At 42.2% G+C, this 12,694-nt stretch overlaps 1 protein-coding gene across 12 annotated transcripts in view; it reads right to left on the bottom strand.

Annotated features, from left to right (window-relative positions):
- The window catches only part of MACF1 (microtubule actin crosslinking factor 1), a gene marked incomplete at its 5' end in the record, with an annotated part of 343,589 nt that overhangs the window by 226,921 nt on the left and 103,974 nt on the right, over positions 1 to 12,694 (bottom strand). For 2 of the 12 annotated variants that reach the window (XM_082612368.1, XM_082612370.1), the window contains one exon: positions 6,573 to 7,423. The exons of 9 other annotated variants lie outside the window; for them this stretch is intronic. In XM_082612368.1, coding sequence (XP_082468494.1) covers positions 6,573 to 6,864 — 292 coding nt within the window. Of the gene's footprint in view, positions 1 to 6,572; positions 7,424 to 12,694 lie in introns of those variants that run through there. One more of the 12 variants, XM_082612355.1, reaches the window with a different exon arrangement.

Raw genomic sequence — 12,694 nt, 5'->3', positions numbered from 1 at the left:
GTGATAGAAGTAGGAGTTGAAGCCTTTTGGAGGTGATTAGGTCATGAGGGTGAAGCTCTCATAAATGGAATTAGTGTCCTTACAAAAGGGACCCCAGAGAGCTCTCTCATTCCCGCTCCACCATGTGAGGGTGCAGCAAGAAGACAGCTAGCTGTCTATGAACCAGGAAGAGGTCCTCACGAGACAGCAAACCTGTAGGTGCCTTGACCATGGACTTCCCCACCTTCAGAAGTGTGAGAAATCAGTGTCTGTTGTTTAAGCCACTGAGTCTATGGTTTTGTTACAGCAGCCCAAACTGACTAAGACACCACCCTCCTGAGTGCTGCCAGCACTGTGGACAATGCTACCCACACTGAATCTTTATCCTAATAATATTAACAGATAACATTTACCGAGCCTCTACTTATATGCCAAGTACCTTACATATATTGTTTCCAATGCTCAACAACCCTGAGAGGCATTATTTTACTGGAAAGATAAAGCCCACAGAGGCTAAGTAACTTGCCGGAGACCATAAGGTAAGTCTGAACCCAGCACTACTGGATTCTAAAGCCTGATGCCTGCATTCAGGATAACATTTAAACTTTTTAGCTTGGGATCTAAGGCCCCATATGATGTGGCCACTCTTCCCTCTCCACGCTTTCATAAAAACACTAACTTCCAGCCTTGCCGAATGTACAGTTTTGCCCAAATGAGGCATGTGCTCTCACACTTCCATGCTTTGCATTTACTGTTCTCTCTGCATGGAAGATAGCTCCCCCATTTCCTTGACTACTCATTCTTCAGCATTCAACTCAGCTATCACCTCCTCCATCCCTTATATACACTAGTTGAGTGATCTCCCTCTTGTGCCTATTTCAAGGTATCATAGTTTGCTTGTCCATCTGTCCTACTCTGCTCTACTTGGAGCATTTTGAGGATAGGCCTGGGGTCGGAATAAAAGCCTGCATTGAGGCAAACAGTTTTGTGTTCTATTCCATCACAGCCCAACACAGCATCATGAATCATTAAAAAAGCAAAGAGAGAAGAGCCTCTGCTTGTTTCCCTGAGGGCCACAGAAAAATTATAAGTGGTTCAAGAAGCCCAAGAAGCACCAACCACCTGAAAATCTAAAAATGAGATACCTGGGACTTGCCTGGTGCTCCAGTGGTAAAGAATCCACCTTACAACGCAGGGGATGTGGGTTCAATCCCTGGTCAGGGAACTAAGATCCCACATGCCGCGGGGCAACTAAGCCTGCGCACTGCAACTACTGAGCTCGCACGCCTCAACTAGAGCCCACGTGCCGCAAACTACAGAGCCCACGTGCCCTGGAGCCTATGCGCCTGAACTAGAAGAGAAAAATCCACACGCCACAACTAGAGAGAAGCCCACTCACCACAACAAAGAGCCCACACGCCACAACTAAGACCTGACATAGCCAAAAATAAATAAATAAATAATAAATCTTTTAAATAAATAAGTAAACAAAAAGGGAAATAAATATATAGAAAGTTGGAATTGGCCTGTTCCTTGACAACATGAGGTCAATCTAGTGGCAGAGGCCAATATGTAAATAAATAATTAACAATAACACCAAGCAAATAGCACACCAGATACAAGCTGCACAAAATCATGCTGATAAACAAAGCTGATTAATTCTGACAGAGGGATAGGAGAAGAGTTCATGAAAGGTGTAGTATCTGAAGTAAACCTTGGGTGACAAGTATGATTTTGGCAGCCCAAAAAGAGGTTAAGGAATTCCAAAGTGAAGAATAAGCACGAGCAGTGACTTGGAGATATGTGAGTACACAGGATACATTGGAAGGAATGGTGTGGCTACACAAAGCATACAGTTAGCCATGTAATGAGAAGGGAAGCTAACAAGGTCACCTGAGACCACAGCACTCCAGAGAGCAGGAATGAGGAGCATCTACTCAATTCAGTAGATAAAAGGACACCACTGAAATTTTCTGAACCAGAGGGTGTCTTGGAAAGATTAATCTGGCATTGGACGGAAGGCCAGACTGCAGCAGAGACACACTAAGAGGTAGAAGCAATGAGAGGCCTACTGTGTGTGACAGACCAAGAAAGAAATCTAAGAGCATGAATAGGGCAGGGGCAGCCAGATCCCTACTCCAATGTAGAGGAAGAAACAATAGCCCTTAACTACTGGCTAGATGTTAAGGAAAGGGAGAGTTCAAGATAATTCTAAAGTTTCCAGTCACAGGGACTTCCCTGGTGGTGCAGTGGTTAAGAATCCACCTGCCAATGCAAGGGACACGGGTTCGATCCCTGGTCCGGGAAGATCCCACATGCTGTGGAGCAACTAAGCCTATGCACCACAACTACTAAGCCTATGCACCACAACTACTGAGCCTGTGTCTAGAGCTGGTGAACCACAGCTACTGAGCCCACGTGCCACAACTACTGGAGCCCGTGCGCCTTAGAGCCCGTGTTCCGCAACAAGAGAGAGAACCCACCACAACGAGAAGCCCACACACCACAACAAAGAGTAGACTCCACTTGCCGCAACTAGAGAAAGCCCGCGCACAGTGACGAAGACCCAGCGCGGCCACAAAAAAAAAAAAAAAAAAAAAAGTTTCTAGTCACAGCAACTGGGAGGAGCGGTACCTGGAGATAAGGAAAACAGGTGGCACAGATTGGGTGAGGATAGGTTGGGTAAAGTAGAAGAAACATAATGAGATGTCAGCAGGCCCTTCCTGCAGACAGTTGGAACCTTAGGTCTAGAGTTCAGAAGAGCAGGCAGAATTGAGGATACAGATTTGATGCTAACAGTTGATAGCTGAGGCCGTGGCAGGTAGTACAGCCAGCCTATTTCAACAAGTCTTCCTAAATCACCACTTTGCTCGTATTACCCCTCTATTCAAAATCCTTTAGTGGCTCTCAGACGACCAGAGCCTCGAGCCCAAGTCCTTTGTTTCTACTGTCTACTACAACCCTCTGAAATTCAATTCCAGTTTTTATTCACTATGTGTTAGGTGGTTGGAAGAGATAAAAATAAGACATGGCCTCTAACCTGAAGAAATTTACAATCTATCTACTCTTCCAAATTTATCTTTAGACTCTCCCCTGCATGACTCAACTGCAACCATTCTGATCTCAGTTTCCAAATATACCTTGCACATTCTTGCCTTTGTTCACCTATTTCTCCCTACTGAAATATCTACCCTCTCTTCTTGTTTTATCTAACTTAGAGCCTCCTTACAAGGTCCAGCTGAAGTCAACTTCTTCCTTTACACCTTTCTGGCTATCCCAGCCATCTCTAGATGCCTGTGTTTATTTAATTTACTTGGCACCGAACATACAAAATCTATTGCTAGATATCTTTACATGTAAATCCCATTTCTCTATCTGAACTTTAGTTCTCTGGAGTCAAGAACCATGTTTTAAATTTCGTTAAATATCCAACATTTAGGACAACAGTAAGCACTCAGGAATGCTCATTTATTTAACCATGTATACTATGTGAGAGCCCACTGTGTGCCAAGGTTATATCTATATGGATACTTTATGATGGTATTTTCAAAGTCAGACTAAAAAATATCCTCAAATGATGATTAAAAGACTGCTTTTCAGCGTAGAGCAGGGATCTCCCTTCAGACGTCCCTTCCACAGTTAACAGCTTTTCTCAATTCTTCTTGCCACATCTACACCCAGGAGACTTCACACCACTTAATGTGAGCTCAAAGAAAATGGTCTGAAGTGGAGATCAAGCAATTAAAATGTTTACCAATAATATACAATGGCACCAGTATTATAAATGATTCCTTTCCTTAGAAGTATATAAGTCAACTGTGGGAGATAAGAACGGCCTCGATATTTATTGTGTTTACTCTGTGTCAGGCACTGTGCAAGGCCTGTCTCATTTAGTATTGATATTTGACTTAATCTTCACAATTCTATCAAGTACACATTATTTAACTTCATTTCATAGTTCAAATTGAGGCTCAGAAATGCTTATTAATAATTTGCCCAATGTCACATGGCTACTAAGTAGTAGAACCGAGATTCAAATCCAAGTCTGTCATGGACTTTTTTTTTTTGCGGTACGCAGGCCTCTCACTGTTGTGGTCTCTCACATTGCAGAGCAATGGCTCTGGACACGCAGGCTCAGCGGCCATGGTTCACGGCCTAGCTGCTCCGCGGCATGTGGGATCTTCCCGGACTGGGGCACGAACCCGTGTCCCCTGCATCGGCAGGCGGACCCTCAACCACTGCGCCACCAAGGAAGCCCCTATCATGGGCTTTTAACCACCACACTCTCCTGCCACTGTGAAATTATCAGAAGGCAACACAATATAGTCCTATATAATGAAGGGAAGAGGAGAGGTGCAAACTATAACTGTAATAGGGGTTCATGAAAGGTATCTGTCACCAAGACGTGGTGAAGACTCAGAATGTCTCAATGAGGATTGAGACATGGGAATTTAGGGAAGTGATAACTAGAGACTTCAGTGCACAATTAAAATTTTGTTATTTCTTAGCAAAATCTGAACTTTGTTACCAATAATTCTTTGCCCTACTGGGAATCAAGAGAGTACAAGGCAGAAGTTAGATAAAGAAATAAGCCATGAGTAAGACTGGTGGCAAAAGAAAGAGCCACAGAGATAGAACGAGGGGTTTATACGGAGAAGGGAAGAGGGAGAAAAACACAATAGCTTCTAGAGTATTTAATGGAGTATCACATCCAGAAAAAATAAAATACTTCACAGATACAATATAGGGGTTAACGATCCTCAAAAAAATCATCTTAAAGATGAAGAAATCGAAGCCCAGATTTAAGAATTTAGATAAGGTTACAGAGGGGCAGAATCAGGGCTATAACTTGGATTTCCTAGCCTCTACTCTGTGGCTTACCTTATAGGATACTCATCTGCCCTCTGTGAGCCTGAGTTTCATCTATAAAGTGTGGAGTCTGGACTAGGTCAATGGTTTCCAAATACCAACTGTGAATCAACAATATCAAAATCAGCAGAGGAGCTTGCAATGAGCTAAGCTCTTTAATATCATATACTCCTCATAATGACTATATGAATTAGGGCCTATTTCAATCTCTCTCTCTCTCTCTCTCTCTCTCTCTCTGTGTGTGTGTGTGTGTGTGTGTGTGTGTATATATTTATCCAGGGGATTAAACAGAGTAGGATGAGCTAGGAGAATGATGTTTTGCCCTGAAAATTTCAATAAAGATTCTAGACTTCCTTATACTTTTCTGTTGGTTACAGAAAAAGGGCCCTTTTATCTCTAAGCATTTTCAGATGCAGAAGAGTCTTTCCTCTAGATCTCAGGGAAGAAATCCCAATGATACTGGAAAGATAAAAAGCTAGACCCCGTGGCAGTAACTGACTAAAACTGTTACTCCTTGTGCCCAAACATTATTATAGTACCAACTCTTTTTCTCAGAAAGCACTTAAAAATTTGGCAGTACTAGTCTAGCAGTCAGGAGACAGGATTGGAATCCTGGCTCTGCTACTTCCCTTCTGAGATTTCTTCTGAGGTCTCCTCTTGATCAAACAACCAGCAATCTCAATTTTAGTGACAATCTGCCTGTTTGGGTCACAATTTTGTTCTGCTTTAGAGACTAAGAATACAAAACCAAAAGATATTAGTAGTAGTATCAATCCAGTAGTTCCTAAACTTAGATTTCACAAACGAGTAAATATTCCAAAATAAATTAGAAAACCTAATATAAAGTTGTCAACTTTTTATTTTGCTAAGTAAAGATATCTAAAAACAAACTACCATCTGACAACAATTCTTTCATAAAATAATGGACATTTTAACATCAAAAAAGTAGAAAGGGCACTTTCAGAATAAAGGACAGTTCTTTAAATAAGTTTATCTTTATGAAAGGCACACTACATTTGCCTTATCTTTTCCATTTTACCAGAAATTGATGACGATACCTCCAGCATCAGTCTGTACACCCTCCAGTTTGAAGCCAAGGAAACCTATGGCCAAAGAAGGCTAGGCCACTTGCTCAAGGTCACAGAACATTATCTAAATGAACTCCTCTCCTTTATCAAGAGAGATCTAAGCCAACAAGACTCTTTTCCTAGCCTCCAACTCTTCTTAAGATCCCCATCACCAGACCACTTTCAAGCCTTTTTCCCTCCTCACAGCTGGCAAGAGAGTAAATGTAAGAGAATTAGCAATCAGCCCCAAAGAGGAAACCTGGGTCATGACTCCACCCTCCCCTCCTCCCACAATCCTGTCTGCTCAGAGGTGGACTCTGTGTAACCAACCAACTTCTCCTAAAAATACGCCCTGGACTTTCAGGACTATGCAACATAACTTAAAAGTGGTTTCCTGATACACACAGAAGCACGAGCATGAACTCAGTCTCTATAAAAAAGTCCCACACCCAAAGCTTAGGCTCTTAACTGCCAGTCACTACAAGCTTAAGAAGTTCCCCAGGAAGTCGGGCACCCGTCTCTCCCACTGCACGTTTTAACAAGCCCAAAGGCTGTAACGCCTCCAAGGCTTTAGAGCCCATGCGTTCATATGAGTCAGTGAGATTAAGGGCTATTTGGGATCCTCAGGCCCAGGCAAGGAAAAAAAACTTCACGTACTAACCCATGCAGCACATGCGGCAAACCAGGTGGGTGCTGAACTCGTGCTCATCTTGGTAACTGGGCCACATGTCGCCAGCTGACCCTGCCTAGAAGGAAGGTGTGCCAAAGAACCGCCGGCTCGGGGCCTGTGCACGCCCTGCAGCTCCTTAAAAAAGGCTTCGAGGTGAACAGAGACAGAAGTTCGGAGAAGTGGCTCCACCCACCACTTCCTACTGACCTCCTCCCTCCCCTTGAGGTCAGAGAGGAAGTTCCTCCCTGGGGCATTTCCAAACTGGGTCCAGGTCTTCATGCAAGAGGCATCCTATTCAAAAGCGCCACCAGCTCAGTGTTTTCAGACCAACAGCAGCAGGAGACGTGGGCGCTTCAGATGCAGAAGTCCAGCCAAGTTAGTGAGTGAGTAAGCCTGCGCAGGCAGAAGCCGGTCTTTGAGGTACCCTCCACTTGCAGGGCAGAAGCTTGTGACCCGGTGAATCTGAGACAGTTGCAGGAGGGCTGGTGAGGTAAAGTGGCTTTTACTGTGGAGACAGGCCCAGTGCATCCACTGCCCAAAAACCTGTTGCTGGGGCTGGACTCTTCTCAGGCTGAAGTGTGTGTAAAGTGTTAACCAACTGAGAAAGCCGCACGGTCGGGGAGGCTATCACGGGGCAAGCCCACACGCTGTCCGCTGCCAACGGATTTCCTAGATTCCACAGGGAGCTTCATGTCCCGACTCTGAGCTGCCCAAAGAGTCAAAAGTCTCTCCCCAGTGATTCCACCTCCTTACAGAGTAGCCCGGCCCCAACCAGCCTCTAGGGAGATCTGGCACAACAGATTTCATCAGCTTCAAAAATACCATTTGCTTGTTTGCTCCATTCTTTCCCCTCATCCAGCCAGGAATGTCATCCCAAAGGCACCTTCCTCTTCCCAGACCCTCCCACTTTGTCTCTGCAGTCAACACACTTAACTCAGCTGTGCCAGAAATCCCTTTATCCTTCAGTGGAAGGCTGCTTGCTTGTTTGTCCAACTTGTTTTCTGAGTCTTGGCTAATTGTACCAGACACTGGAATGCTGAAGAAACACAATGAAGGGCTTTTTCATTCAGATGGCCCGGCCCATCAGTGCTTCTTCATAATTCTGATGCAACCGGGGGATAGAAAAAGCAGAGCCTCTGTTGATGTCAGGACAGATGCTCCGATCCTGTCCCCACACCACTCAGAAAGGCCCCACTGCAGATAAGGGCCTAATCACTGGCCCTCTGCTTTAGCTCCCTAAATAGAACAACTTCTTCAGGCTAATGCTACTTCCAATCCTGTTCCTGAAGACAGGGAGGGAGGGGCAGCACCCAGGAAAGCAGGTTTCCAGAAATTAGCCCAAAAGACTGCAAGTGGGAAAAAAAGTAAACACAAGTTTACCTAGCAGGTCACACAGTTTAAACAAGCCCTGTGACCTGCCTCAGTTCCCTGACAGTTTCCTTATCCCCTATTAGGCATCTCTCCCACCTACAAACTGGTAATAATCCTGTTACTACTTACTAATAACGGGATTAACAGCTGACTTTATCCCTCCTTGACTAAGCTCCCAGTCACCCCGATAACCTGTGACAACTCTACTCAGTTTGTTCCTCTTATTAGAGTCTTCTTGGTCACTCTTGGAGGAAGGGTCCTTCTAGAATTTACCTTAACCTAGGAAAAGAAATGCATAAGAAATAGGGAAGAGAGAATAAAAGGGAATAAAGATTTCCTGATTCATATTTAGTAACCTTTTCCTTTATCAGATTTAAATTCCTTGAGTGCAGGGACTGTCTTCTTCATATCCTAGTCTCTAACACATTTAGAAGGCACTCGATAACCCAGGCTAAAATTAATTGAGCACCTACTGTTAGTTCACAGGCAATGTGCTAAAAACTTTAAATACCATTTCATTTAATCCCAACAATTCTCTAAAAAAAAGTATTATCATTTCCATTTTAGAGACAAAGTTACTTTTAAAAGGTTAAATAACTAGACCAAGATTACATATCCATCTGTCCTGCTCCAAAGCTAGGCCTCCTGCTACACCATGCTGTCTTTGAGAGGGACCTAAACCAGAGTAACTAAACTGGGGTAGGGAAGCTGTATATGTAAGGAGATAGAATGTTCCTGGCAAGTTAAGAAATAAAAACACTTACCTATGGCCAACTGAAGATTTAAGGCATATCCCAAATGAGTATGTAGAGCAACTTCTAGAAATACTAAATAATTTCACAGTCTCCAAAAATCAAAATAATCATTACTGGGTAAGGTTTAAGGAAGGTGAACCAAAGCATGCCCTTTTTCTCACTCCTCTGGCATCCAGGCAGAACTTATTTCCCCGGAAGGTACTACAGACTGAGGAAAGTAGGAGAGAGTTTTGGGGACAATGTCAGTCTAGCCACCAGAAGACAGGCCTTTCCTTTAGGATCCTAGGAGATCCTGAGCCTCAAAAGGGAAGCCGCTGCTAACAGGAAAGAGAGGACCCTGATGAGGACAATCAGCTCTTAATTACGCAGAGGAAATCAGCCTGTATACTGATTACCCAGGCCAGTCCACTTCCTTTTTAGCCCAACGTTGAGCCACTTCATAGTTCACTAGATGTCCAGAGATGTGAGAGGCAAGAAAAGGTGAATCTGGCTGCTACCTGCAGATTCGTTAAAATGTTGAATGGAAGGAAGAGATTCAAGCCAATAGTTCCACACATGGCTAGAAGTTATCTAAGAATTTACAGCTACTGGCTTTCTTACTAGTACAGAAAACTGAAGCTATACATTTAATTTATTTCCTAAAACATCAAAATCACCCACTATTGAGGCTAGTAAAGCAGACATAGTCTTTCCTTCTAATGTGTGAGATAATGATTCATAATATATCACTAACTTTTTAAACACTTCCACATTGGCTTCTACCACATTTTTTAATTCCCAACTGTAAAAATAAGCATTTATATTTTGTCCCAGGAGCCCACAGGAAAGTGCAATGTCTTCACTGATATCTTCTGTTTTGTTTTGTTTTGCTAAAAAAAAAAAAGTATAATGATAGTAAACAATAATACAGTCCTTAACCACGTGCAGAACATATTCTAAGAACTAACTCAAAGCAACCATGCAGTATTATTAACCCTATTTTACAGATGAGGAAACAGAGGCCCAGACAGATTAATGTCACTGCCAGTAAGGGCAGAGCTAGGATGAAAACACAGGCAGTCTGACCCCAGACTCAACAAGCTCTCAACCACAATTCCATACTATATCCAAGTGTCGGCCAGATAATCGTACTGCCAGAATTGCAGAAAACTAGAGACTTTAGTCTTTTTTCTTCTCATGCCAATTAGAAATTCGAAGTCCAGAGGAATTAAGTGACCCAACATCACATAGTAGTAAGCAGAAAAGCCAGGACTTAGAATCCAGATCTTCTGACTCGAAGTTCAGTGGTCTTCCTACACACTGAACAATCTAGAAATAAATAGCTAAGGAAAGAAAAAGAGAAAGACTACATCTTGACTACAACACCTATTGTTTTAGTTATTTGAGCAAAGATATATTAGGTATATGACCATTTGCTTAAATATTTGCATGTCTATTACATGCATAACAAAATTTAGGTACTACAAATGAAGGATGCACAGCTAAGTCATAAATGGAGGAATTAAAATTCAAAGCAACTGCAAAAATCTACACCAAATCTCATAGGACAAAATTTAACTAGGATGCCTTTAAGTCTTATGCTGAAGTTCAAGAAAACCAAAGGAACAGCAGTCTCTGGAAGGGAGACAACAACAGTTCATGCACGAGGTCTGGCCATTTTATAACTTGTCTTAGGTTAATGAGACTCAATAGTGTAATGGAGCTGCTTTTAAAAAAAAAAAAAAAAAAAGGCATGGTACAATTCTAGATTGTACTCCATATGGTCCAGATCCAGGGATTGATTATAGCTGGTCCTCCTAGTGGGATGCTGGAAATGGAAAGAACCTTAAGAGATCAGATTGTACAACTCGTTCATTTTACAGATAAAGAAAACCAGACCTTAGTCTGTCCTTTCACAAACAAAAAATTCAAATGTTCTTCTCAAGTATATAAATAAAGCCCTTTTCCTATTTACACTACCATGACATGGATATTAATAAACTAAAACACAGGGCAACTCTATATTATTCAGTTAACCTATACTAAGCACTCACCTCAGGCCACACATCAAGCTAAGCCCAGCCCTGTAAATATACACATGAACAGGGCATGGTTCCTGTTACAGCTTAATCTAATGATATCTTAATTCCTTCATTTATTTGTTCAAGTAACATTCACTGACATCTATTTTGTCACAGACACTTGAGAAACTGAGATGAGTAAGAGTTCCTGTTCTTAAAGATCTTACAGTCTAATCAAATCTAATTAGTGGGGAAAGAAACAAGCTAAACAAGATGACCACACAGGTTTGAATAGGAAGTATTAACAGAATGCTACTGGAACACAGAAGAGGAACTTTTATTCCAGTCAAGGAAGGCTCTCCAGAAGTGATAACTACTTACCTTGAAGGACAAGCATCAAGTTGTTAGTTAAAAAGAAGATACAGGCATTTCGGGTAGTGATCTGCAAGTTTTTAAATGATGCTTGAGTACTGAGTGCTTATAAGGCCAAGACAGGATGTGAAACTACTGAAATAGGCAGGGGGCAGATCATGAAAACCCTTTTATCTCCTGATGAAGAGTCTGAACTTCCTTTTAAAAGCAGAACGAAAGCTTTAATGGATTTTAAGCAGAAGAGTGACACAGACAGCTCTGTAGTTTAGAAAGATCATTCTGGCTACAGGTAGAAGACAGACTAGGGGCGAGAGGGTGGGGGGAACACAGAGAATGGGCGAAACAGATTATTTCAACAGTCCTGGAAAAGAAAAATGATGATGCAAGCTAAAACAGTAGGAAGTTTGGGGAACAATGAGATAATATATGTGAATGCAAGTGTGGACAGGGTGTACTGAAAGCTATTTGAAATCCCAAGTATTGATACTAAGTGAGTACTAAATTCTGTCTTACAGGTATTATGGCTTCAGTACAAACTGTGTCTTCCTGTTCTTGTTTACATCTGCTGAAGAGACGGTGACTTGGGAACACCGTTGTAAAAGCCATGTGCTTAACATCATATAACTAGATCTCACCAACGGACTCCTAACACCTAGAAAAAAATAGCGAATGAAAGCTAAGAAATAGTCATCAGAGATTCCTTCCCCACATTCCTGCTGTACTCCCCTCACCTCTCTACACACACACGGCCACCACATTTTCAAAGCAAAAATAATCAATTTAACTGTCCAAAGGGAATACTAGAATGATAAGGAGTTAGGAAACTGTATGTAGTATTAGAAAGGGAAGTGTCTAGGCTGGCAAAGATAGCCTTCAAGTATAAGCAAGCCTGACACCTACAAGAGGGAGTACAGATCTCCCTTATGATGCAGTTACATTTGGATAAACCCAGCGCAGGTTAAAAATATCCAAAGTCGAAAGTGCACTTAATATATCCAACCTACCAAACATCAACTCTTGGCTTAGCCTACCTTAAATGTGCTCAGAACACTTACATTAGGCAAAATCATCTAACACAAAGCCTATTTTATAATAAAGTGCTGGATAACTCTTGCAATTTACTGAATACCATTACAAAAGTGAAAAACACAACGGTTGTATGGGTACACAATGGTTGTATCAGTTGTTTACCCTCATGATCACATGGCTGAATGGGAGCTGCAGCTGCTGCTACAACCCAGCATCAGGAAAGAGTTATGTACTGCATGTCACTAGCCTGGGAAAAGATCAAAAGTCAAAGAATGATCTCCATTGAATGCATATTGCTTTCACACCACTGTTAAAGTCGAAAAATCTAAGTCGAACCAAGCTAGTTGGGGACCGTCTGTATACTAGATCTTTGCCAGGCAGAACTTGGCTGATGGGTGTGAATTACAAAGAGGCAACTTTCAGATTAAAAAATAACTCCTCCATTACCAACATAATGAATAGTCCATCGGTTATATGTTCTACAGAGGCCTTCAAGCAAAGGAAGAATAACTTCTGACAAGAGTGGTACTAAGTGAGAAGTTGCTTTGGTTGATATGTAAGGTCCCTTCCAACTCTAAGAGC

This window comes from Mesoplodon mirus, assembly GCF_964341445.2.
Source record: "Mesoplodon mirus genome assembly, chromosome: 3".
NCBI classification, from domain to species: domain Eukaryota; kingdom Metazoa; phylum Chordata; class Mammalia; order Artiodactyla; family Ziphiidae; genus Mesoplodon; species Mesoplodon mirus.
This window is presented reverse-complemented; position numbering and strand designations above follow the sequence as displayed.